The 27,763-nt window shown below is 43.1% G+C and overlaps 1 protein-coding gene across 5 annotated transcripts; it reads right to left on the bottom strand.

Annotated features, from left to right (window-relative positions):
* Window positions 1-311: 311 nt before the first annotated feature.
* Window positions 312-27,763, bottom strand: LOC101172178 (palmitoyltransferase ZDHHC18-B). Of its 5 annotated transcripts, XM_078954537.1 has the most exons (10): window positions 27,171-27,301; window positions 26,695-26,838; window positions 23,954-24,114; window positions 20,549-20,698; window positions 20,319-20,456; window positions 19,991-20,042; window positions 9,530-9,632; window positions 9,201-9,310; window positions 5,432-5,537; window positions 1,360-2,582 (listed from the first exon to the last, which is right to left on the bottom strand). In XM_078954537.1, exons 2-10 carry the CDS (start codon window positions 26,748-26,750, stop codon window positions 2,238-2,240), a joined length of 1,221 nt encoding a protein of 406 aa, XP_078810663.1. In that variant the 5' UTR covers window positions 26,751-26,838; window positions 27,171-27,301; the 3' UTR covers window positions 1,360-2,237. The 5 variants fall into 5 exon arrangements, with proteins under 5 accessions (XP_011479661.1, XP_020563032.1, XP_078810663.1 ...); XM_011481359.4 differs by lacking the exon at window positions 26,695-26,838 and having other exon boundaries at window positions 312-2,582; window positions 5,435-5,537; window positions 27,171-27,763; XM_020707373.3 differs by lacking the exon at window positions 26,695-26,838 and having other exon boundaries at window positions 312-2,582; window positions 5,435-5,589; window positions 27,171-27,713.

Below are 27,763 nucleotides of genomic sequence, written 5' to 3'. Positions count from 1 at the left end.
TAGTGTTTCGAGATTCTAGCCTGCCGTATGCAGTGGTTTTGTTTTTGTCCTTAGTTTATGTTATTAAACCCTATTCCCTGCATCCTCCTGCCTCCTCTCCTCTCTGCGCCTGGGTACTTCCCATTACCCCCGTAACATAAACAAGTTTAGGCGGACTTAAGTGAGAGTTCAGGGTTAGTCAGGGTAGTTTAAACTTGCTTTCTGGAATACCCCCCCCGGAGTCAGAGGCGCTGCGTATCAGATGATGTTTGATCCTAACTTTCTCCACCCCTTCCTTCTTACCTCAGCTAAACGCCATCACCTTTCAGTAGTTTTAGCTGTCACCTTGTGGCTGGTTTGCAGCCCCTTTTTTCATTTATTTGGTCAGAGTATTTTCTGATGCAGCACAGCAGGGTTCTCCTCATCACATGGTAGGTCTGGAAGACTTCTAGTACAGCTGAAGCTGTGCAGACGCTCTTTTGGAGGACATGCACGAGATTTGAATTCCTAACCTGCAGCTTTCACCTGAGAGAGAGGCAGAGCATCCTTCATTCAGAAGAGTTTACAAAACAAAAGAAAGGTAGGAAACATCCTGTCTTCCTCACATTTACAACATAACGGGGGTGGGGGGGCATAGCATACAGGTATAAAGACATTTGTGTTGTTTCCATGCAGCTTCATTCGTTTCTGAGGCACAGAAATCAGCTGATCGATGGTCACTGTGCTGTCCTGAAACAATCCTGCAGACCAATCACAGCTGACGTCGAGTCAGGATCCCTCCTCAACACTAAAACTGGATGAATTTGGAGGTAAAAGGAGGATTTCAGGCTTAGATGAGTGAAAATATGCAAATGTGTGAAGATCCGCAGAATCTTCCATGAAAACCCTGAAATTCCTCCTGATGTTCCTCGGGCGTCAGAAATGCTGTTTGTGGCCAGCATCACACCACAGTTTGTCCTTTCATTACATGTTCAATCCAAACTCCTCCTGCTGGTCCCGGAAGGGAGTCTTCTCCTGAGGTTTCTAACTGACGGACGTCTGAGTCTGCGATGGGCGGAGTTTTAACGATGATCGTCTTCAGTTTTTGGTTTGCTCTCATAAGTGCAGTGTGAAAGCAGACCAAGGAGTTCTAGGCCTGATCAAAGCGAGTGGGCCAGACCGTCCCGGTGGGAACCGACGGAGACCTGCAGACTCCAGTTGGCTCATTTCTGTTGCTAAGCAACCACATGTTGTGGGCTTTTGTTTTCGTACCATTCGTCCTTCTAGACCACTACCTCTAAGTGAATGGGTATGAAAAATAAAGCCAACGCCACATGAAACGACTCAGTTTTGACTCCAGTGGAGAGAAAAGCGTATCCTAAAATGTTTCAACCAGAAAAGTGGAAAGTTGTGTTTTTATAGAAATGAATGACTTAAACTCACTCGTATGATGTCAGGACACAGAAGATCTGTGATCGACAGCCAAGTAAGGGAAGAGGGGGTAAAAATCTACAAGCTTCCTCCAGATCGCAGCGGGCATAAACTATTTAATCTGGAATCATTCTAGTGATAATCCCTCATGGTGTTTTCTTTCCACAGATGGTGCGCTATCTTTCTGACCTTTAATCAGGTGCAGAAAGTTTTCTGCATTCATGTGATGTTGGAAGATTTGCTGTTGTTCATGTGTGTTTTCCTGAGTCATTTATCCGATCATTCCAACGCCACACGAACGCAACATTTCTCTAAATTTGTTTTTTTTCCCTGTGGGACTCCAACCCATCAGTGCCATAGGCACTAAAGGGAAATTTAAAAAGCCATAGTTTTGCAATATCATTGTTACCCTTGTGCTATCCTAGGCACTTTAACATTGGGAGTGGGGTCATCTAGACCCACTAGACAGTGCTCTGAGCCTTTTTTCTTCAATGATTTGTGATCTTCACTGGTGTCCATGGATTACATGAAATCTTTCCACCTTTATCCACCTTTGTCATGGTGGGGAGAACACGTCAATGGAAGGGGGGGGGGGGTAATCTAAGATAGCACAAGGGTTGAAATGTTCATTTTTCAAATATTAATTTGGAATCAAAATGAAAGGATTTCCTGTTTCTCCTTTCTCTCCATGCTTCCACTCCTCCTCTGGCCCTTCTGTCCCCTTGATGCCCCCCCTCCCAGAGGATGTGTTCCCTTGAAACCCCAAAAGCTCATTATGACCCCCACAGATCTGACTGAGCTGCTGTTTGATTGTTACTCTGTGATGCCCCCCACCCCCTTCTCGTCAGTCAGGCCTGAGTGGAGCTGGTCCCTCTGGAGGTGGGGACAGAGTCCGGGCAGGTGGGGGCAACGGGGCCGTGGGAGGTGGGATTGGAAATACTCAAAGCGGCTTCTTTGTGTTTCTTCATGCGACTTTTGTGGTGGCTGTGACGTGCAGAGGAGGCGTTCCCCTGGGAGCCGGCGCTGTGTTGGGCCCTGCAGCCATTGGAGGCCTGGCGCGTGGGCTCAGAGTCCGCTGGGGAGGGGCGCCTTGGGCCCGGCGGGACGGTCTGGGGCTCCCCCTGAGGACAGGAGGTGGACTGGAGTGGAGACGGAGCTGCAGACTCCAGGAGGCCCTTCCTCCCCTGAGAGCACTGAAGAGGAACACGGAGAGAAGAAGCCGTAGACGTTAATACAGCAAACAGCAAGCGCCAACGTTGAAGTGTCATCATGAGACAGTGAAGCTGGAGATCCTGTTTCCCACCACAGATTTAGAATGTGGTTCAGGAAAAACCTCATCTCATTATGATGACCCAGAGTGACATGCAGATGTTCAGACACTTTGGTTATTGTTGACCTCAGAGGAGAAAAAGTTCCTGAATTTGGATCTAGCTGAAGTCCATCCATCTATCCATGAATCCACTGAGGCATGTGGTTGCTGGAGCCGACCCAGCTACTGCTGGACGGTATGCGGTATGCAGGTCGCCAGTGTGTCCAAGGCCACACAAGCACACGCTCACATTCACACCTAGAGACAGTTCAGAGCCACAGATGGACCTATGAAGCATGTTTCTGGACTGGAGGTGGAACCTGGAGTGGCCAGAGAAAACCCACACGTGTGGGGAGAACATGCAAAATCCACACAGAAAGGTCCCAGCCGGGATTCAAACCAGGGCCTTCTTGCTGTACGGTGAGAGTGCTAGACGTTACCCCACTGTGCAGCCACGCTGAAGCCCAGAAAACATTCAAATGTAGGAATTTACTGGAAGAGGTTGGGGTCGGGTTTTCCTTTACGTGGTGCTTTTGTGACTTTCTCCTTATAAGGAAGTCCTTCAAATATTTCAAATGCTGTTGTGGTTAATTGTCCTGTTTAGTGTAATTTTAGTAAAGGCCCCGCCCCCAAGCCCACCCCTAATTTGTCAAGCATGTTTGTTTCAAAGGACCCCCCTAAAAAAAGCCTCTACAGGAGACTCTCATATATAAAAATACATTTCGGCTGACAGCAGTGGATGCAGTTTGCTTTTTACATCTGCGGAGTTTATGTGTTTGGAAAGACGTCCTGACAGACAGCAGTTAGGAAGACCTCCTTCATCCTGGGTGAGTGTATCCTCCTGAAATGTCAGATAATTCAGCTCTTCAATGGCTAAGCCTGTTAGTTAAAGGCTTTCTCATATTTGGTGCTAAATGACTCAATATCGGAGGTGAACTCATTTGTTTTAGCCCCTATCTTTTAGTCTGTAGTCGGACTAACTTCAGGTAACTGATCTGATTTTTGTTTTGCTCTAAAGAGCTGATTTTGATGAACTCTAGGATATTATCCTAGTAAAAACACACTGAACTTTGGAGCATCACGGTCGACTGAACGTTCATGTTCGATCATCAAAATGTCCAGTTTTAATGGTTAATTAGGCCTTAACATTGATGTCACTCTGAATATCTTTTACTTCCTCTTTTGGAAAGCTGTGTGTACCAATAAAGAGTCTATTATCTCATTTATTTTGTATCTGTCAGTGATTAGAAAGGCAGGTTTTCTGTGTGGAACGTCCAGAAGATCAGACGTCCTGCAGTAACTCCCGTTTTTAACCAGCCGTAAAGATCTCACCACTTTCCTCTCTTCAAGTCTTTTCCCAGGCTGCTTGCATCCGAATCAAAGCTCTGAGCAGAAACCGGCACAGCTCCTCTGTACAGGAACGCTCTGGTCCATGCCTGCACATGCGATACCTCTGCTGGCTCCAAAGGTCAGAGGCTCTGTGACCCCACCTCTTCATCCCAGCACAGCAGCCTTACTCACGGACGTCAAGAAAAGAATGAAAACTGAATTTCCTGAGGACATTGAAGGACTCTCTTTCTGTCTGGGCTCAGATATTTACCAGACTGTGACCCTGACCTGCTTTCTCTTCGTTTTATTCCTCATTTATCAGTCATTTCAGATAAAAGCCTGGACTAAATGACTAAATATAAAAGGAAGTCCTGATTAAGGGTTTAAATGCAGTGAACTAAGTCAATCTGAGGCAGGAAATGACCAAAAACGTGATGGTGACATGAATTCATGAAGCAGACATGACGTCTGTGTGCTCACAGAGCTGCAGCTCCGTTTTCGCCGTTGTGACGCTGGTCGGATCCATCGCCACATTCACAACAGCGGGTCAGAACTGAAGAGACACGCCCACAAACACCTCAACAGCCCCCCCGGACGTACGTCTCAGAAACCTCTTCAGCTCCTCTGAAGTAAGACTGAGACTTTGAGGTCAGAAGAATTCTGGTGCTGTTTCACAAGCACACCTGCTGACAGGTGTCTTAACCCCGCCCCTTACCTGCCTCCATAATCTAAGGTACAGAACTTTTCTCCACCCAGGCCTGTTGAAACCTGAACTTTCAAACGTCTGCAAACCATCATCCTCAGGTTTCCTTGCAAGCATGAACGTTCCGTTTGCAGTCAGAACTTCTGCACAGGCTGAGGGAACGAGGGAAGAACACAAGAAGGAGACGAAGAGGATGAGAATGAATCTGGAAAACCTCAGATCATGACAACATCAGACGATGGAGAAACCAAACAAATGAGGGACGAAGAGGGAAAGTTTATAAATGGATGAACAGAAACTAGATGAGGACCACAGTGAAGTGGGAGGAGCACCTCCTGCTGGTGCAGGACAAACATCAGAATCTCTAAAGCCCCTCAAAAGAAGCTTTAGATCCTGTGGGCTTCAGTGATCCTCCACTCTAAAGGTTTCTGGTTTGGATTCTTCTGCTGCAGAGAAACGTTTACATCTGAATCTTTTCTTTTTGGCATCATGCTGTGAAAAAAAAAACTGAGGAAGAGGAGCATCTGCTTCTCCTCAGCTTCATCTTCATGCGATCGGTGTCTCAACTGAAAGGCTGAAGCCAGATCTTCACATGAGCCTCACAGACAGACATGCAGAGGCTGCAAGCGCCTCCTGAAGCAGGGCAGACTTCTGCTTTGAGTGGGGACCAGGCAAAGAGGACGGCGTGCTGATCCTCCTACCACCTTTCTCTGGGTGTTGTTGGCCGAGGCGGGCAGCTGGACGTCTGTGCAGCACGTCTGTGCAGGCTCCTCCTCCTCCGGCAGGAAACCTCGCCTGTCGATGAGGCTGAAGGACACAGACGGGAGGCTGCAGGTCAGTCAAGACGAAGCAGCAAAACCTGCGAAAAAGACTCAAAAAGGATCAAAACGATGAGGGTAAGGTGTGCTAGATCCCAGACGCCCGATATTTAACCTCCAGGGAAAATCTCTGATAAACTGAGTCTGAATGGTCTTTGGAGATTAAAGTGTGATCAAAGTTTTCAGCTGTCAGGAGCACAAAGCTTTGGGGTGTCTGAGTCCACCATGTGGCAGAAGGTGGAACTACCGATCTGCAGCATCAAGCCGAAAGCTTCAGAGGGTGGGAGCTGCTGGTTCACCTCTGAGGCCGTCAAAGCCACGAAGCAGAGCATGAAGGGGGAAGAGCATCAACATCCCTGTTTTAGTGATGGGCAGATGAAGCTTCATGAAGCCCTGAAGCCATTTAGCTATTGGTTCACTCCAGTGCAATGCTTCATGAAGCTTCATTTGCTCTAGGATGACATCTAGTGTCAGATGAAATTGAAATGAATAAACGTGTCAGCAAAATAAAGACATTTTCAAAATATGTACCTTGCCGTATACTTTCTTTGTGTGTGTTTACTAATCTGCTGGTACAAATAAATGGGCGGTCAACCTCGGATCAGAAGATTGCAGGTTTGATAACCCACCTTGCCTCTGGTGGAAGGTTGGTGCCAGTGTTTAGCAGTGAAGCTGCCACCAGTGTGTGAATGTGTGTGAATGGGTCTGTGACTGTAAAGCGCTTTGAGGAAGAGCTATGCAAGTCTACGCCATTTACCAAAAAACAAATCCTTCGTTTTCTCAGCCTCAAAGGAAAAGTAGTAATTGATAAAATGATCGTTTAAAGTGAGGTGAGAGTAGAGATGGATTTAGATTTTCTGGGTGCTGAACCGGTACTTTGAAGGTGGGAAGTTGTGGTGGGCCAGGGGTGACCGTATTTATAAACCAATTTCTTTGTTTTATAATATATATAAGTGTACAGAACGTTTTCATTTTCCAAGTGTGAATTGTGCAATCTAAATGAAGATTGATGATTGATTGAAATGGTTCTGGTCTCTAAAAGGCTAAATAGGTGCTTCAAAGAGGAAAAAAAAAACAAAAATAAAAAAGACAAAATTTTCCAAAAACATATAAGTGTGACAAAGCAGTGTCACAGTGTGATGGAGAGTGCATAAGTGTGCTTACGATGGAAGTAAAGACGTTTTTCACTGCTCACTTTCCTCTACTTTACCCTTTTGGACTGAAGCTCAGCCCCAACCATTCCTATATAAGCCCAACCACAATCACTGGAAAGGTCAAATGATTGGCTTGAACTGTACAGCAAAACTGAATAGAAAACAAGTGATTGACATATCCAAAAGCACCTAAATCAGCGTTTTTATAAAGTACCAGTATCTCTGGCACAGAGTTTCAGCACTCATCCTCATGTGAGGCTGGTTCGGGTTTGGACAATGATCCTACCTTTATAACACTGAGATGAGGCCAGTGAGTTTACGGGACAGATTATTTGTTTTATTTGAAAATGAATACTAAAATTAGAAATAATAATTCCTCTAAATCTCTGTCCAAAGTATCTCTACCGCTGTCCAAACTATCTCTACCTCTGTCCAAACTATGCCTACCTCTGGTCAAACCATCTCTACCTCTGTCCAAACTATCTCTACCTCTGTCCAAACTATGCCTACCTCTGGTCAAACCATCTCTACCTCTGTCCAAACCATCTCTTCCTCTGTCCAAACTATCACTACCTCTGTCCAAACCTTCTCTTCCTCTGTCCAAACTATCACTACCTCTGTCCAAACCTTCTCTTCCTCTGTCCAAACTATCACTACCTCTGTCCAAACTACGCCTACCTCTGGTCAAACCATCTCTACCTCTGTCCAAACCATCTCTTCCTCTGTCCAAACTATCACTACCTCTGTCCAAACCTTCTCTTCCTCTGTCCAAACTATCACTACCTCTGTCCAAACTATGCCTACCTCTGGTCAAACCATCTCTACCTCTGTCCAAACCATCTCTTCCTCTGTCCAAACTATCACTACCTCTGTCCAAACCTTCTCTTCCTCTGTCCAAACTATCACTACCTCTGTCCAAACTACGCCTACCTCTGGTCAAACCATCTCTACCTCTGTCCAAACCATCTCTTCCTCTGTCCAAACTATCACTACCTCTGTCCAAACCTTCTCTTCCTCTGTCCAAACTATCACTACCTCTGTCCAAACTACGCCTACCTCTGGTCAAACCATCTCTACCTCTGTCCAAACCATCTTTACCTCTGTCCAAACTATCACTACCTCTGTCCAAACCTTCTCTTCCTCTGTCCAAACTAACTCTACCTCTGTCCAAACTATTTCTACCTCTGTTCAAACTATCTCTACCTCTGTCCAAACTATCTCTACCTCTGTCCAAACTATCTCTACCTCTGTCCAAACTATGCCTACCTCTGGTCAAACCATCTCTACCTCTGTCCAAACTATCTCTACCTCTGTCCAAACTATGCCTACCTCTGGTCAAACCATCTCTACCTCTGTCCAAATCATCTCTTCCTCTGTCCAAACTATCACTACCTCTGTCCAAACCTTCTCTTCCTCTGTCCAAACTATCACTACCTCTGTCCAAACTACGCCTACCTCTGGTCAAACCATCTCTACCTCTGTCCAAACCATCTTTACCTCTGTCCAAACTATCACTACCTCTGTCCAAACTAACTCTACCTCTGTCCAAACTATTTCTACCTCTGTTCAAACTATCTCTACCTCTGTCCAAACTATCTATTCCTCTGTCCAAACTATCACTACCTCTGTTCAAACTATCTCTACCTCTGTCCAAACTATCTCTACCTCTGTCCAAACCTTCTCTTCCTCTGTCCAAACTATCACTACCTTTGTCCAAACTATCACTACCTCTGTCCAAACCATCTCTACCTCTGTCCAAACTATCACTACTTCTGTCCAAACCTTCTCTTCCTCTGTCCATACTATCACTACCTCTGTCCAAACTATCTCTACCTCTGTCCAAACCATCTCTACCTCTGTCCAAACTATCACTACCTCTTTCCAAACTATCTCTACCCCTTTCCAAACTATCTATACCTCTGTCAAAACCTTCTCTTCCTCTGTCCAAACTAACTCTACTTCTGTCCAAACTATCTCTACCTCTGTCCAAACTATCTCTACCTCTGTCCAAACTATCACTACCTCTGTCAAAACCTTCTCTTCCTCTGTCCAAACTAACTCTACCTCTGTTCAAACTATCTCTACCTTTTTCCAAACTATCTCTACCTCCTTCCAAACTATCTCTACCTCTGTCCAAACTATCACTACCTCTGTCCAAACCTTCTCTTCCTCTGTCCATACTATCACTACCTCTGTCCTAACCTTCTCTTCCTCTGTCCTACCTAACTCTACCTCTGTCCAAACTATTTCTACCTCTGTTCAAACTATCTCTACCTCTGTCCAAACTATCTCTACCTCTGTCCAAACCTTCTCTTCCTCTGTCCATACTATCACTACCTCTGTCCAAACCCTCTCTTCCTCTGTCCAAACCTTTTCTTCCTCTGTCCAAACTATCACTACCTCTGTCCAAAAATGTTCTACCTCTGTCCAACAAGAGTATGGGCCCAACTACAGTATGATCGAAATGAAGTTTTTCTTAGCGAAGTTCGGAGACCAACCTGGGCGGCAGGGGAGTGCAAAGCACAGAACCGCAGTTCACAAAGACGTTTCTGTGGCTGAACGGGTTTGAGGCAACGTCTCCGCTCTTTCCGGACCAGGAGCCTTTAATCTGGAACAACAAAACGTTCCTTTGTCTTCTCAGGATAACACTTTTCTCAAACCTTTTAGATTTCTAATACCTACCTGAATCACCCCTAAGATCCCCAAAACTTTAGCACGTTCAGCATTTCAGATCAGAACTTTCTGTTTATTGTTCATCTAACTGGAACCTCAAATGGAGGAATTAAGAGGACGTGTGAACGTAAACATGTGATCAACGAGGACTCACGTCTTCATTGGTGGTCAGATTGGAAGCAACCAGGTAAGTATGGAAGCCTGAGAGACCCAAAATGGACCAGACTGAGAAGAAGCAAATGACCAGTTCCACTGCAGTGAATCAATGAGTCAAGGAAATCCTTCAAACCCTGGAGAACGTTCAGAACCTGGAGAAAGTTTCATCAAAATAAAAAGGGAAATTGGAGAACTAACAAAAAGCTTTTTTGGCTCTAAAATTGAACAATTAAAAAAATGTTTCTAGGTTTCCATTTGAAACTTCTACATGTCTTTTTGAAATATTATTTGGATACGAAAAAAAGAATAAACAGAAAGCAGAAAAACATTTGAATCTGCTGCCAAACATAATCTAGAAAATTTGCATAGGATTGATCTGAAAACGAGATAGATTAACCCAGTGGAACTCAATTCTATTGAACTCTACTAAACTTAATTTTACTAAACTCAGTGCTATTGAACTCAATTCCATTGAACTGTTATTTTCATTCATTCATTCATCTTCTTAACCGTTTATTCCCTATCGGGGTCACGGGGTTGCCGGAGCCTATCCCGGCCACTTGGGCGTAGGCAAGGGATGCCCTGGACTGGTGGCCAGTCTGTCGCAGGGTAGAATATCCTCAATCACACATCCATTCACTCTCACACTCACACCTATGGACAATTTAGAGTTGCCAATCAACCTATGAAGCATGTTTTTGGACGGTGGGAGGAAGCCGGAGATCCCGGAGAAAACCCACGCATGCACGGGGAGAACATGCAAACTGTTATATTGAATTCAATTCCATTTCATTAAACTCAATTCTCCTGAACTCATTACTTCTGGGCTCTATTACATTTAACTATATTCTTATGAACTCAATTATATTGAATTCAATTCCACTGAACTCAATTCTACTGAACTAAATTATATTGAATTCCATTCTACTAAACTCAATTCTATTGAACTCAATTTTATTGAACTCAATGGTAGGCAGGATAACCACAGCTGAGCTGTCAGGTTAACATTTAGAACTGTTCAGATCCTCAAGACAGGACAGCCACCAGTTCGTTCCCTTTCCCCTGTTTTTATTTCACAGTGTCATAACATCAGTAAACACCAGACGACAATTGTATTTATTCTGCTGGAGCTGGAGCTGATGTAGCATGCTAATGGTAACATCAACAAGGTTTTGTTTGGCATGCTTTAACAGTGATGAAAGTCAGGCAAGGAAAAAATCCCTGAACTTTTCTTTGAGCGATATGGCGGGCACAGAGCGAAATTTTGGAAAAATACGTGGTTGTGAAGGAATTTGTTTTATTATTATCATTGTTTAAATGTATTTCTTTAAATGTTAACTCAGATTGACCTTTTTACCTCTTCTAAAAACAGTTCTGTGTGTTTGGTCATCTGCTTCTCATGCCCAGCCAGGAACAGGGGGGTTTTACGACACACTGTCCTCAGCTGATAAGTGATACTGTTTAAACTTAGAATCCAACCAAAGGGGTCATTGTACGACACCCCCTAATGAACTTTTTGTCTTTGTCTTGAATTGTTACCTCCCACTTGTGTTCTTAATAAAAGCAGCACAGGGAGGGGCAGACCTTTGAGAAGAGAAACGTGGTGGACCTTTTCCAACACATTTGCTCCTCTCCCTCGTGCATGAGAAACTTGATTCTTGTTGTGGTTTGTTGTTTATAATTGTGTTTTTCTTTAATGTCTAGATGCATTTATCTGACATTCTTTGGTCCTTCGAGCCGGAATGACAACATATCTGCGTCCTTGGGGGAGGACCATGCCGATTGAAGTCTGTGCACAGCCCGTGAGACTAGGTCTCCGGAGGAAAGTCCGTCGTAGTGAATTCTACGCCGGCCAATCGACTGGTCTGATCCCTGGGTCCGGATTGACGTTATTCGTTAACCAGTCAGACCACAACGACAAGGCAAGTACAGCGCTTTTTCAGGGGTTCGAGTCCCCGAAGTGGCCCAGAATTCTGAGGGACAGGTTCAAGTCCTGTTGCCTAAAACACGTGTGGGTTTGGAGTCCCGGAAAAGTCCAGAATTCTAAATAAAGGTGTAGGTTCGAGTCCTGCAGCCTAAAACGCGTAAGAGGGTTCAAGTCCCTAAAAGGCCTAGAATAACAACAAAAATAAAATAAAAAAAGTTTTTTTTTGGTGTGAATGTATGTGCATGTGTGAAAGGAGTGAACTTGTTCGAAGCAGTGAGCAGCTGGAAACCTTGCGGTGTTAACACAAGGCTGCTTGTTGGGGTAGAACAAGATTTCATCTCATAAGGCTTTAGGTGAAAAGAACCCAGAGTCTAAAACGGGTTTTGCTCCTGGGAGGACCCTAAACGTGTGACCGGATCAGACAATAGGTCTGACCTAGAAGCTTGTTGCACGGGGAGTGAAATTCGGTCCTGAGAGAAATTCTCTGTTGGTTCTGATCACACTCTGTGACTAACGTAAATAAAAAAAAAATTGGAAAAATTAAAAAATGGGGGAATTCAAATAAAAAAGTTGAATTGACATGAGATTAAAAATATATGGAAAGAGGTTCATCCAGGTTCAACTACAATTTTAAGGGGAATGTACTGAATTAGTTCAAAGGTTACAAATTAAAAACAGAATTAAAAACTAAAAAAGAAACAAAAAAATGGTGAAGAATTAATTTGTGCAAAACTGTGCTTAAATGAAGCAACGAAAAATAAAGAATGGCATTCAGAAAAGTAAAACTAGAGAAGCATGTCTGATTCCTAAAAAAGAAGAGGATAAATCAGTTGTGAGACTCAGACCCCTGCAACAGCAGGCTGCAGCAGGCTGCAGACCGAGCAGGAGCAGGATGAAAGGGGGGGAGAGCAGAAACCAGCTGATTTCTCACCTCCTCCCTACCAGGGGACAAATGCTCCTCTGTTGACGGGTTTTTACCCACCAGTGACTGATTTAAATAAACCAGAAAAAGGAAAAATAATGTTAGGAGGAAAAGGGAAAAAAAACTTGAATGGAGTAAAACTATGGGGGTTGGTTTGGAAGAAGCTGGAGAGTCATCTGAACCCAATGATTGAAGTGTCCAATCCTAGAGCTGGAGAAGATGGCCAGAGGCCTACACTTCTTTTGCTTAGCACCTGGACATTAGAGGATGTACGGAAGGCAGTGAGGGGAGTTATCTCTCACGGGCAAATGATGGAAGTTCAGAGAGCTTACCATCTGAATGGCATTGAATGTCAGCAAGCATGTATGACTGCTATGAAAGCAGACTGGGCAAAAGTAAAGGAATCCTATGAATGATGACAATCCACCCAGACCTCTTCCGCATAACAGTCTAAGAGTTAATTCAAAGTCTTACACTTTTAGGACAAAGAATTAGAGAAGCCTTTCCAATGAGACCTGATTATGGAAAGATTGGTCAAACTAAACAAAAAGATGGAGAGTTAGTGTCTGATTTTAGAGTCAGATTTGAAGAAGTTTTAAAGCTAATTGTGGACTCAGAGATAATGATGATGGTCCCTATAGACAGCAGCTGAAACAAGTTTTACTGCAAGCTATGAGACCAGAGATTGCAGACTAGATAAGGACACTTTACATAGATCTACCAACAGGAGCACTACAACAGTTTGTGAATTTTGCTGTTCATGCAGAAAAAATTGATGGTGAATAGAAAGAAATTTAGGAATCAAAGTGTAGATACATTTTGGCAGGAAGAAAGTAGTGATGTGTTTTTTGGAAGGAATGTGAACAGAGGGAGAAATTGTGGTCGTGGAAAAGGAAATTTTAAAGAAAATTTTAGAAGAAGGTCTAGAGGAAGTAGCAACAGAGGGTCAGAGCAGGTTGATGATGGATGTTGGATTTGTGGACAGAGAGATCATTGGGAGAGAGATTGTCCTGAAAGGAAGAAATCAGATTGACTAGATGGTAGAAGTAATGTCAAGATTAACAATGAATCTGAACCAGAAATTCAACGAATTTGTGATGAATTTTTAGATCTCACTGAAGTTTGTCTTATGGAAAAGCCAGAAATAACTCTTTATGTTCAGGGACAATCGTTTGTTTTTCTTTGTGATTCAGGGGCTTGTAGAACTGTGATAAGAAGTTATTACAATGATTTTCCTAAGTCAAATAAAACAATACAAATGAGATCTGCAGATGGTCAAATTGAAACTAAACATTAGAGTAAACCAGTTTGTTTTGAAAATCCTGACACTAATGAAACAACAAGCATTCCTGTGGTTTTAGCACCAAACTGTCCTTTTAATCTTTTAGGGAGAGATGTCATGATAAGATTAAAGTTAGGAATTTACCCCACCAGAGAAGGGGGGATGCAAGCACGACGTTGCCCCGATACAGACATCTGTGTGCTAGAAGGCAGAGGTGAACCACACTATTATTGGATTTTAGATCTACCTAAAACTGATCTTGGACAGACTGCAAAAAACTTAATGGAGAAAGCAAAAGCCAGAGTGTCACCCCATGCAGATTTTATGTCTTCAGACATTCTGTATGTCATGTTAAGATGCAAAAAGTCTCCTGGTCCTGACAGGAGATATGACGAAGCAGTGAGTAAACTAGGATTTCAAAAATGTACAATAAATGATTTTTATTGGAAAGATGAAACTAGTTTCTGTACTGTGACAGTTACACCAGAAGCAAAAAACTTAATGTGTACAGAAAGAGTGACAAGTTGGAAACAAATGGCAGATGCAGTTCCATTTATTTCTTGTTCTAAAGGTTCACGAGAAAAATGGGAAGAAATGAAAGAACATGTGCAGGAAGTGACCTATACTTTGGACTGGCAGACTGATCCGGAAACTGGAATTTCTACCAATCCTGAAACTTAGTTTAAAAGGATTGCATTAAACTGGGTAGTGATTACACAGGCTAATGTGCATCTGACTGACAGAAGTAGCTGAGTGAAAATTATGTTGACAGAGGAAGAGGAAGATTCTCTTAAAGACCTTCCACAGTCACTTTGGACTAAAGAGCCAGCAGATGTAGGGTTAATTACAGGATGCCCACCAGTGGTCATTAGATGGAAGAACAGAGGGTTTAAAACATCAACAGGAAAACCAGTAACACATGTAGACTTACTGAAAGAATTATTAACTGCTGTAATGTTACCATCTAAAGTGGCAATATGTAAATGTGAGGGACACACACAAAAAAAAACAGATCATATTTCTAAAGGAAATGCCTTTGCAGATGCAACAGCAAAGCAAGCTGCAACAAAAGATGTAGAAATATGCACAAATGAGGATGTGACTGCAGATGCAACCACTGATGTTTTAAAGGAAATGCAACACAGTGCACCGAAACAAGAAAAAGATTTATGGTTGAAAAAGGAGCAAAGTTGAACAAGGTCTTTATGTCAGCACAGAAGGGAAACCTATTTTACCAAAATCCATGTACAAATGGGCAGCAATTTTGAGTCATGGGCTTTGCCATGTCTCAACAGGGGGGAGGATGAACTTATTAGAGAAATATTAAACAACTTGTGGATTTATGCTCTATAAACTCTATAAAAAAATTTTTTTGTAAACAATGTGTTACATGTATGCATCATAATCCCCAAGGCAATGTTAGACCTAAGAGAGGAAAATTTCCTGAACCACCTTTTCCTTTCCATACAATCCATATGGATTTTATTGAATTGAATAAAAGTAAAGGATTGAAATATTGTTTAGTGATTATTGATGCATTTTCCAAATGGGTTGAAATTTTTCCATGTGCAACACAAGATGCTATTACAGTAGCTAAAGCTATTTGTAAAAGAATAATCCCAACTTTTGGCATACCACAAGTGATAAGAAGTGATAATGGTACAGATTTTGTAAATCAAGTGATAGACAAAATGGCTCAACATCTTTGTATTGATTTAAAGAGACATTGTAGTTATCACCCACAGAGTGCAGGATTAGTTAAGAGAACTAATGGCACTATCAAATCAAAGTTAAAGAAATGCATGGAAGAGACAAACAGACAGTGGCCTGACTGCATAGACTTAGTTCAGCTAAGCATGCGTATCACACGCACAGCAGGTCAACCTTTAACGCCTTTTGAAATGTTGTATGGACGTTCTTATAGGTTACCAGACATTGATCCTACACAGCAACATTCTCCAGATGATGATGCAAATTTAGTGGATTATTTGAGAAAAATGTTTACCACTAAAGATGTACAAAGGACAAATCAAGTGCCAGATTCCTTCTTATCTCCACAGGACACTTCACCAGTGCAGGTTGGTGACTGGGTGTTTGTGGAGGCCATAAAAAGGAAGTGTTGGTCCAGCCCACGGGGGGAAGGGCCATTCCAAGTCCTGCTGACTACACCAACAGCTGTAAAGATTGCTGAAAGGACGTCTTGGATCCACCTGTCACACTGCAAGAAAAAGCATCTGGGTGAGGCTAATTCCAACTGCTAGGTGGGGAAGTCTGACTACAAAGGGAGGCAGCTGTATAGAAGCTGCTTGTCTCAACGTCAGCGAAGCCGAGACATCCACCTAGTCTTAGGGAAGAAAGCACACCAGAACTCTTTTGCACTACACGGATCCTACACTGTTAGAGGACTTGAGGAGGTGATGTGCTAGTAACCTCTCCCTCCCGAAGATAGGTACATATCCACCATGGCGTGTCCAACTGGGCTAAGAGACAGTTTATTTTGTTTACTGTTCCTGCTATTCCTGACAGGAGCCACCACATGGATTTGGTTCTTTTGGAATCATTATCCACCCGCAAGAAGAACCACCAGTGAGGAAAGAAACATTTCTCGACGATGGCTGAGTATTGATGAACATGATGTTTTGAATAGTCCAAAAATGAACATAACTCACCTGTATATGACAAATTCTTGGTATAGGTATGTTATGTTACTGACTGACTAAAGAATAGATCGGATTGCTATGTTTGTTCTGTAATTGAAGCTTCATCCCTACATCCTAATTTGCAGGCAAAGCAATTTTCTGAGTGGAAAAGCGACTGTGTTATTGAATATAGTACCAGAGGGTATATTAGTACTGGAGCCGTCACCACTTCAAATGGAACTCTTGTAAGACCGAGTTGTAAGAGTTTGTATCAGTTTAAAAAACTGAAATTGACAAAATCATTAGCTCCATATGCTAGTGTGGAACCAGGAACTGTGTTTCCACATTGCGTAACTAACAATGGCACAGAGTTTTTAGGAACTTTGCCGACGAAGATGTGTCATGAACTTCTTGTTCCCTTCACAGTCCAGATAATCAATGACAGAGTTTCCCATGGTTATGCAGTTCCCTGCCCCAGAGGACGTTGTGTTGGATCTAATCCAGATTTAATTCCAGGTAACAATGGTACTTATGTGGTTGATCAAATGTTTTGGTTATGTGGGCAGGCCCTCTACCTCAGTCTGCCTAGAGACTGGAGTGGGATTTGTGCTCCCGTAAAGGTCACAGATCACACTTTCATAGTTTCTGCAGTCCATGAGCCTCACCTGCGCCACAGACGTAACCTTATTGATGTCAAGCCACATGATTCCATTTGGGGATCAGATGTACCTGGAGACCATAAACTCTGGAATACGGGGCAAAAGGTAACTATGGCATTGTTTCCCTGAGTGGGAAATGCTAAAAACGCTCTCAGAATTGAGACCATTGATTATTGATTAGGTTTATTTTTGAACGCTGAATTAAAGCATTTAAAGTCTATAATGAAGAAATGTCAAGCATGAGACTTAAGGTTCTACAGAACAGATTGGTTTTGGACTTATTGGTTGCTCAGGAGGGATGTGTTTGTAAAATATTAAATGATACCTGTTGTACATTTATTCCTGACAACACAGATGAAGGTCACAGCATCACTGAAGCATTACATCAACTTGAATAGGTTCAACAGGCAATGCAGGATGACAGGAAACCCCAATCTTGGGATTTCTTCTCCTGGTTTGCTTTTGGTTCCTGGTAGCAACTTTGTTAAAAATAGTGACACCTATTCTTATGGTACTGATCATATGTTGTGTGTTCACTATGTGCATTTTTCCTTGTATTCAATCTATGATTTCCAGAGCAGTGAATGGTGGAGTACAAAGTGTTCTTCTGAGTCAAGAATACAACTTGTTATTAAAGGGAGAACAAGATGACTGTAATGATTTTGAAATTGAAATGACTTGAAAAAAAAAAAAAAAAAAAAAAAAACGTCTCATCTGAGTGTAAATTGATAGTGTTATGAAAATGAAGATGTCACAGAAAACTGAAAAGGGATGTGATATTGGATGTGTGATTTTGACATTTATCAATGATAAATAGGAGGGAGTATGTGAAGGAATTTGTTTTATTATTATCATTGTTTAAATGTATTTCTTTAAATGTTAACTCAGATTGACCTTTTTACCTCTTCTAAAAACAGTTCTGTGTGTTTGGTCATCTGCTTCTCATGCCCAGCCAGGAACAGGGGGGTTTTACGACACACTGTCCTCAGCTGATAAGTGATACTGTTTAAACTTAGAATCCAACCAAAGGGGTCATTGTACGACACCCCCTAATGAACTTTTTGTCTTTGTCTTGAATTGTTACCTCCCACTTGTGTTCTTAATAAAAGCAGCACAGGGAGGGGCAGACCTTTGAGAAGAGAAACGTGGTGGACCTTTTCCAACACATTTGCTCCTCTCCCTCGTGCATGAGAAACTTGATTCTTGTTGTGGTTTGTTGTTTATAATTGTGTTTTTCTTTAATGTCTAGATGCATTTATCTGACAGTGGTCTTAGATGCATTCTGGTGCATTCTGGCAGCTAGTTATTCACTTCTTTATCAAGAAACTAAGACTAATTGGAGCATCATGATTTGTCATTCAAACCCCTAGTTTGACTCTCCATTAAGGACTTGCTTGTCCTAAAAAAGAATTTGGAAAATTGCTCAAAGTAACACAATCCTACAATCTACGCTTTTCCTTAAAGCTGCAAAACATACAATTGCTAAAATATAGTAACATCAAAGCCCCAAATGGCAAAAAGAACACCAGTAACTATGATATTCTATGAAAATACCTCAGTTATTTATACATTATTTCTGCTTTAGAAATGACTGATGTACAACATCCACTTGCACTGTTTTCTCAAACTATAATTACATCAAAATATGGGATCTGCTTTAAACTATAATTCTATAACATAATACATCAATTCTTTAACACCAATACTAAGTAATCTGGGAAATATCAAAACAAACATACAAACTAAACTAAACATTGTAAACATTATTTTTTAAGGGAGTGCGGGTCCAAACCATCAAATACTTATAATTAATGTTAACTATACTGAACTAAATCATGGTAATTAGGAAATACAAATAAATTAGATAGAGAAATGTATTCAAAATAAAAACTGAAACTCAAAACTAAAATTGAAATTATTTCAAAATGTGGTTTTGAGATTATTTTACACAAAAAAGTATTTGACCTACACTACCTTAAAAATCTTTTTTTTCCAGCCAAGACCACTTCAATTTGTTTTTTATCGTCTTCTCACAACTGAGGTCGTGACCACGCTCAATAATGACGATGCCTGCCATTATTTTAACACAAATTTGATCGCAAACTCTTCAGATGTGTTTGTGAAAGTTTAGCGTGGGTCCGCCAGTTTTAGTCTCTAGGGAAGCAAGTCACGCTGACCACGTGGTGCAGACAGAGCCAATCAGACCCGTCGACGCATCCGAAAGCAACTAAAACGTCCCGTCATTGGTCAATTAGGCCGGGAAGACGAAAGATGGCCACGACCATAGAGGAAGCGATCTGCGGAGAAATATAGAAAATAAAGCTAAAATTAGCTGATTTCAGACCATTTTCTAATCCGGAAAGCGATTTGTCCGTAGAGATCAGGTCTTTATTTCCCGGAAAGTACGTTCGGTTTGCTCAAAAACCCGGATTTCCGGGAATTCCCGGAAGACTTTCATCACTGTTTAAAAATGCCTGATCAAAATAGATGCAAATGTCTTTGAAGGCCCACTCCAATCCTATTTAGATCTAATTGTTCCCAGTGTCCTCCATCAAAATGCTACAAGAACATGTTTAAAAAAAACAAAATAAAAACATTTTCATTTGAAGCAGCATTTTAATGCTATGACTTTGATAAACCTACATTTGATCCATCTTTCTATCGTCTCTCCCCAGTTTATCCAGAAAATCCAGAAAGTAGGCAGCCTGAAACCACCGCAAGTCGGTTGCAGGACTAAAACTTGTGTCAAATATTCTCCTGTCGATTACTTATAACAGCAGTCTTGATAATATGTTTAAATCCTTCTTTCAAACCATTAACTGTAAAGATCGAGCGCAGACTTGTTCCACTTTTCACATTAAGCCTGAATAACCGTCTAATCACCGATGCTTTCTGCTCAGGAGCCTAAAGCACCTGCTGACATTCACCTGCTTTCAATCACCGCTCTGATGACCATCATTCACGCTGAGATTTGATCATAAACACTGAGGAATACAGCTGAACAAGACGTCTTCAGACAGCCAAGGATATCTGCCAGGACTCTCCTGCAGAGCAGACACCAGACCTCTCCCATCCTGAGCCCCTGAAAGAGAAGAGAGTCACTGCAGACGCCTTCAGATGGGATCCTGAAGTTTTTCAAAGAGTCACACCAAGACAGTTATGCTGTGATGCATTCTGGGAGAAACTGAGTTGACTTTTTCTGACAGATTCTACATTTTGATCAGACATGAGTTCAGGTTATTACAGCAGACGATAAGGTTTTGACTGAATGCTTTTCTCTACAGCAGCAGGTGAACGCACACATGGAAGAGGAGGCCTCACAGCTTCCTCAGACGACAGAAGTAATGTTGACTCGTACTCATGGCCAGGTGAGTGCTGACGCAGCTGAAGATGAATGACGTGAGGAAGGAGAGGGACACGATGAAGGTGTAGAAGAAACGGTAGTTGCGTTTCCCCACGCAGTTCCCCACCCACGGGCAGTGATGGTCAAACCTCTCTGAAGGAAACGAGATATGGGGGAGTTTGTCATGTGAATCTTTAGAACCCCCCACCCCCAAAAGGTAACAGCAGGGGATAGTCCTCTCTCACCCACACAGTTGTCACACAGGCTGCAGTGGGAGGTGCGTGGAGGTCGGAACATCTTACAGGTGAAGCAGTACTTGAGTTTCACCACCTGCTGGTTGATGACGACCTCCCTGGTGCGAGGGGGGGGGCCATAGCTGGAGTCTCCAGAGCTGTCTGCAGAAAGAACGACGGAAAAACATGTGCTCTGACAAAGGTCCAGGGGGTTGCTGGTTCAGAGTCGATCAGCAAACCTCACATCACTCGGACTTCCAACCACTAGAGGGCAGCACCGGCTCTCCTGCTGGACCTCAGAGGATGCTTCCACAGCCGGTTGGGGGGGGGGGGGGGGGGTTTAAACCTTTCACCTCCGCAATAAAGACTTGAAATTTATAAAATAAACTGTCTTAACGTTGTTTCTTCTCTTTAGTTCATTTCTGGAAAGTCTGTCTGTATTTACTCTGGAGTTTGAAACCAAACAGCCATCCTGGATGTGACAGAATGTAAAAGGAGGAATCTTTCATCAATTGACTGTTTGGAGACAGAAGTGACAGAAATTAACTTGTTTTTATTTAAGATCAACAGAACATTTGTGCTCAAGTTCAGCCTGCTTTCTTAATAGCAGCAGAAAAACGGCCACTTCCCTCGCCCAGGCCACTTCCTCCAGCTCCTCTGGGGGGACCCTGAGGCATTCCCAGACCACGTTCCCTGGGGTGGCCAGGCCACCCCAGGGAACGTGGTCTCTCCAGCGTGTCCTGGGTCTCCCCCAGGGCCTCCGCCCGGTGGTACATGCCCGGAACACCTCCCCAGGGAGGCGTCCAGGAGACGTCGGACCAGATCCCTGAGTCACCTCAACTGGCTCCTCTGGATGTGGAGGAGCAGCAGCTCTGCTCTTAGTTCCTCTCCCTGTCTCTAAGAGAGCGCCCAGCCACCCCATGGAGAAAACTCATTTCAGCCGCTTGTACTCTTGTTGTTTTGACCTCAAGATTCGTAAACTCCTCTACCTGGGGCAGGAAAACACCACCCACCCACACAGAGATGGCAAACTACCCTTCTCTCCTCCAGAACCATGACCTCAGATTTAGCTGTGCTGACCTTCATCCCAGCCGATTCACACTCGGCTGCAAATTAGGGTTGGGCGATGTCCCTTAAATTGGAAGTTGACGATGTTTGCTGTCAACCATCGGGATGGACGATGATATCGTCGGGGGGGGGGCTATTTTTTAATTTTTCGTTCTTATATAATTGCTATTCGTTATTTTACCCAATTATCTTATTTCCCAACTAATGACTAATCCGCGATGATCCAGTATAAACTGAGGGAAGTGACTTTAAAAAAAAAAAGTGACAAACAAAATAGAAAAGAAGTAGTCCGCTCCCGCACTTGATTAGTCAAGTGGACTGGCGGAGCGCGGATTTACAGCTTTGTGTCTGAGGGGAAGGGGGGGAGGGGTGCGCTTTGTTACATGAGCGGTATGTGTGGGAGATTTAGGACTGTGATCCGTTCCGCAGCTCTAGGGGAACGAGCTACCGAACTCAGAACCGGGTCTAAAAGTGTGTCTCGGAGCAGAGCTTGGACCGCCAGTAATAATAATAATAATAATAATGGATTGGATTTATTTGCGCTTTTCAAGACACTCAAAGCGCTTACAGTGTGTCCATTATTCATTCACTCCTCATTCATACTTGGTGATGGTAAGCTACTGTTGTAGCCACAGCTGCCCTGGAGCAGACTGACAGAGGCGTGGCTGCCAGTTCGCGCCTACGGCCCCTCTGACCATCACCGGGATCATTCATGCACATTCACACACCAGTGGAGCCACACTGGAGGCAAGGAGGGTGAAGTGTCTTGCCCAAGGACACAACGACATTTTTTGGCTGGTGGGAGCAGGGATCGACAGAGCAGACAGCCCTCAGTAAGGCTCCCTGAAAGTACACAGCGGCTGTGGGGCGGTTTGAGCTTCAAAGCAGAAATGTCGCTCAGTCCTTAGAAACCGTTCAAACAATCACGTGGATTTGTGTTTCCAGTCGTGTCCCGACTAAATAAAGGCTGATGTTATTCCCACATGTTTACATGCAGCCAAGATGCAGATTGCAGCACCACCCAAAGCTAATGTTGTTAGCCCGTGTTAGCATACTGCTAATCCTGGCTTCTTTCCGGCTCCGTTCTTAAACAGACAAAGCACTGACCACACGGATTAAAATTAAAATTATGAGCGAACAGGCGCTTCATAATAATCGTAAGATTATTAAAAGCAAGTTTAGGAGATCATCTCTTATATTACCGAGTTGACATGTCGCTCGGCGCTGTTTAACATTGTTAAACAGCGGAAATTTTATCCTCTTCCGGTTTTTCAAACCCTACTGCGCATGTGCGAATGATTTATTCCGACCGAAAGTGTGACCTTAGTGAACGTTTGTTATATTCTGAAAACATTTTTCTGTGCCCATCTACACGGTTGGATTCTAAACCGACCATTGATCCCATCAAGATATTTTGCACATGTAACCGCGGCTTATGGTGTCAACTCGCAGCGTGGCGGGGGCGTGGCATCACGATGGTGTCTCTCCATCGGGATGTCAGTCACCCATTGCAGTAGGGTTGTGCCGATGGACGATGGTATCGTCCATCGGCACAACCCTACTGCAAACCACCCTAATGCACGCTGCAGGTCCTGGCTTGATGAAGCCAACAGGACAACATCATCTGCAAAAAGCAGAGAGGAAATCCTGTGGTCCCCAAACCAGATCCCCTCCGGCCCCTGGCTGGTCCTAGAAATTCTGTCCATAAAAACTATGAACAGAACCGGTGACAAAGGGCAGCACTGCCAGAGTCCAACATGCACCAGGAACAGGTCTGACTTACTGCTGGCTATGGAACCAAGCTCCTACTCCGGTCATACAGAGCAGACAGCCCTCAGTAAGGCTCCCTGACCCCATACTCCCAAAGGACCCCCCACAGGATACCACGGTTGAACGCCTTCTCCAAATCCACAGAACACATATGGTCTGGATGAGCGAACTCCCACAAACCCTCCAGCACCCTAAAGAGGATGAAGAGCTGGTCCACTGGTCCATGATCAGGATAGTTTTCTGTTCTGGTTTCCGTTTGTATCCATTCTTTTAAAATTTCTTAGATAGTTTTATTTTTTTAAAGAAAGAAAAAAATGAATCACCTTCTCATGAAATAGTCTGAAGAAAGTAAATGGTGACTCTTCAATCCATAAATGTACAGAATCTGTGGGAGTTCCTCTTTGTCCCTTTTGACGTTTTCCATTCAGAAAATCTGCATATTGTGTTATCATGTTTACATGATGCATTTTGTTCTGATCAGACGTTTATTCAGGTTACTTTTGTCCGTGTAAACTCAGCCAGTGAAAGAGAATCAACTGAAAACCTTTCAATCGCACCGAAAAGAAGCCGTCTGCTCACCGATCTGCCTCTCCACGTCAGCAGCTTCCTCCGGCGTGGCTCTGGGGAGGATGCCCGGGTCGCTGAAACTGGTCTGGAGCAGCGTGATGAAGACGAAGACGAAGAGCACGGCTCCAACAGCCGGAACGCAGCTGCTCAGGTGTTTGACCAGGAAGGGACAGCTGTGCAGGGGTCACAGGAGGACAAGTTAGTCATGATGTCCAACAAACTAGTGTTCACCTCATGGAACCAACCAAGCTTTGGTTCCTTTGAGGCATCTGGGTCTGTTCATCCCAGTTTAAGACCCTGGAGGCGCGAATGCCACGGTTTCACACAACTGACAGTCTACAGCGAGTTCAGGGGAAGCAGGTGCTCGTCTGCACCACAGCGCCCCCCCCCTACTCCTTAACTGGTCGGTCCAGAAGACCAGAACCATCCACTGTATAAGAGAACTGGACCGAGTCAGAGTGACATCACCCACAGAAAATGCCTTCCTTCCAACCAAATGCAGTCAAGTCAGTCGCCATTTTTTCTCAATGTGGACGCTGCCATGTTTATTTGTTTATTTGTTTGGAGCCCCATTAGCTTCCCCATTGTGGTCGCTAGTCTTCCTGGGGTCCATACGCAAAAAATACATACATTTTACCAATTTCACAAAAACGCAAAATGATTTCACAAAATTCATTGACTAATTCATCATATTTACCTTAAAAGCTTCACCTGTTAAAATAAGTTAAAACAATTTCCTTTTTGTACCAACATATCAAAAACACAGACCAACATATCAAAAACACATAGCAACAACGAATACATTTCATAACAACAAATCATGCAAATCGTTAGTTATTGTTAGTAGTCCATGTTTCTTAGCTTTAAAATCTTTTGTAAATTATATTTGTTGCTAATAAGCCTTGTCCTTCCAGAAACTTGATTCTATGGAACAGATGATCTAACCAGCACTGTTCTTCTCGTACAGTTAGATCTTGAAAAAGGAACCATCAAATCACCAGAGCGGACCTGACGAGTCTGATATTGATGACAATACCCACTGTATAAAACATGATTTACCAAATATTGTGGGCATTTTTTTTTTAAATTGACATTGTGCATTAAGCATAGAAGACTGAGTTGTACTTTGTCTTTTACCATCAACCAACCTATAGTGGTGTGCATCTCATTCACATTGGTCCAATAAGAGCAACCAAGAGTCACCCTGGCAGCTCCATTTTGGGTAAGTTGTAATTTTTTGTAGATGCCCCTGTGTAACACTACACCAAATAACTGGGCAATACTCCAGATGTGACAATACCAGAGACTATACAACTGCCCTCATGACTGAGGGTGGACAATATCGCGCACACCTCCAAGCCAAGGCGATTCCTCTGCCCATCTTGGATACTATATGGTTAATCTGATCTGTCCTAGAGAGCTGATCATCTAATTTGATGCCCAGAAGCTTGGTTTTAGTCACTTGTTCAACCAAACTATTGTAAATACTCAAATTCAGGTAACATGGTGCATTCAATGAATATTTTTTCCGAAAACAATGCATTTTGTTTTAGATGTATTAAGAACCAATTTATTCAACTTAACCCAATTGGTAACTGAATTATGTTGATTCTGTAGGGCTGTTTGAGCTCTGGGACAGTAGCAGATGCACAGAATAAAGTTGTGTCATCTGCATATAACACCACTTCTGCATTTCTCACCTCCTGGGACAGATCATTCACAAACACTGAAAATAAAAGTGGACCCAAACAACTACCTTGTGGAATACCACATGACATAAACCTTGTTTCTACCATTGAAGAGGACTTTCTGTGTTCTGCCATTAAGATAATTTCTTATCAGTGAAAGAGACAACTGTGAAAATCCATAACATTTGAGCTTTGCCAACAGAATATCATGGTTGATTACATCAAAAGCAGCTGTGAAGTCTAAAAGTACATCACCCACATGTTTTTCATCATCCATATGTGTTAACCACTGGTCTACCATATGTACGAATGCCGTATTGGTTGAATGACCTGGTCTGTAGGCATGCTGTGCACTAGTAGTAAACACATCATTTGAGATAAAATAGTCTATCATTTGATTAAATATCAACCTTTCAACAATTGTACTCAAAACAGGGAGAACAAGAACTGGTCTGCAGTTTGAAGCAGTAAACTCTGACTGTTCATCCTTGTTTAGAGGAATAATCTTTGATTGTTTCCATTGGTCAGGAAACACTCCACTGATCAGTGCTCTATTACAAATATGACATGTCGGTTTGTCCAAAACATTTGCAACTATTTTAAAGATTCTACCATCAATGTAATCAATACCTGGTGTTTTATCATCAGGTAATGAGAGAAGCAAATCTTAAACATTATTCTCACTAACAGTGTTGAACACCAAGGAACAGGTTTTATTTTCCATTATCAATTGAATATTTTGACAAGGAGAGCTTATATCCTGCTCTACTATAGAGGATCTCAGCTTTTGACTTTAACTCAAATGGTTGTTGCAGACTATCAATGATCTGGGATTGGTCAGAGTCAGGCTGCACGGTGTTGGTGTTCTGTTTGGTCTTTTCTGTCTGGAGTTTGCATGTTTGTGCAATAAAGAAAAAATATAATAATAAAAATGTGGTTTGTGAAGAAGATGTTAAAAAAAGGTGTCAGATCCAGAACGGTTCTTCTGACCAATAGAATGACGGAGTAACAGCTGTTTATGTCTCTATTGACGACTATGGGATTTTGGCTTCTTGGATTTCTTACTTCCTGTTTGGAACGCCAGGGGGGAGGAGCCACTCAGTCCAGTTCTCACATACCATCCGTGACTAGAACTCCTTACAGGTGCAGCAGCAAACTGACAGGTCCTTCAGTTCTGTTCAGGGTCTCCTCTCTGCAGTTCTGACGGACCTCAGCAAATTCAAATAAAAACCTTATTGTCAATAAATAGAAAGTGTTTCTTTTTTCACAAACTGCTGAGTGTTCACTTTCAGCTGCATGCATTCTGGTCTGTCTTTTTTTATTCATCAATAACTCTGTCATTTTACAAAACTAAACGATAGTTTGCTGGCTCCAAAAGTGGAGATATGTTAACTTAAAAAATACATTGTTCCGAGAAAAAAAAAACAGTTTAATAATTGTTAATCAATAATAGAAAATTGTGAAGGTCACGGCTAAAGGGAGTAAATCAGATCCGACCTTTCTATTTCTAACCTGGGGCCCCTGGGGGCCAAAGAACTCACTCGAAGATGAAGAACAAGCCGGTGGTGACCAGGATGAGGCCCAGCGTGAGCGGCAGGACGCCGCTCTGCTGCGCCGCCATGATCCTCCCCCCGCAGTAGAAGCGGTTCTTTCCCGGGAAAACCTCCCATTTCCTCCGCGCTCCTCTGGGCCCCCGGGACGCGGCGTGGGGTGGGGGGATTGGGGCAGGCGTCGGAACCGCCTGCAGGTCGGTTTGTTGGGAATCACAGCTCTTCATGATGGGCCCTCGGAGGCCGGAAAACAAGCAGCATCACCGGGTCCCGGCGCAAGGTGGTCTACGAGGAGGGGGAGCGCGACACGCGCCGGAGCCCCCGCTGCTGGCTCTGCGGTCCCTGCTGCTGCTGCTGCCTCCTACGATGCTCCGGACCTAACTCCAGCTGCTGCTAGCTGTATAGCTCCAAAGAATTATCCCACATTAGTGGTGGATTATCGCAGATTGACAATAATTCTAGGATATTTATAAAAGGAGATTTATGCGATATTTGTATTTACTCAACACGCTTCTCAATTAAAAGCGGAAACGTAGTAGTTCTTTGATGAATCTGCAGGCTAATGTTTTCCTTTACACTACAAT

This window comes from Oryzias latipes, chromosome 11 (assembly GCF_053564925.1).
Source record: "Oryzias latipes strain Hd-rR chromosome 11, Olatipes_Hd-rR_3.1".
Taxonomy (NCBI): domain Eukaryota; kingdom Metazoa; phylum Chordata; class Actinopteri; order Beloniformes; family Adrianichthyidae; genus Oryzias; species Oryzias latipes.
Note: the sequence above shows the minus strand (reverse complement) of the source record. Positions and strands in the feature narration are given on the sequence as shown.

Coding starts and splice junctions, on each gene's coding strand:
- LOC101172178 (XM_020707371.3), bottom strand. CDS start 27,406: ATGAAGAGCTGTGATTCCCAACAAACCGACCTGCAGGCGGTTCCGACG. Junction 20,457..20,548: donor CCTGTGTGACAACTGTGTGG/GTGAGAGAGGAC, acceptor CGTTTCCTTCAG/AGAGGTTTGACCATCACTGC. Junction 20,043..20,318: donor CAGCACTCACCTGGCCATGA/GTACGAGTCAAC, acceptor CTTCTCTTTCAG/GGGCTCAGGATGGGAGAGGT.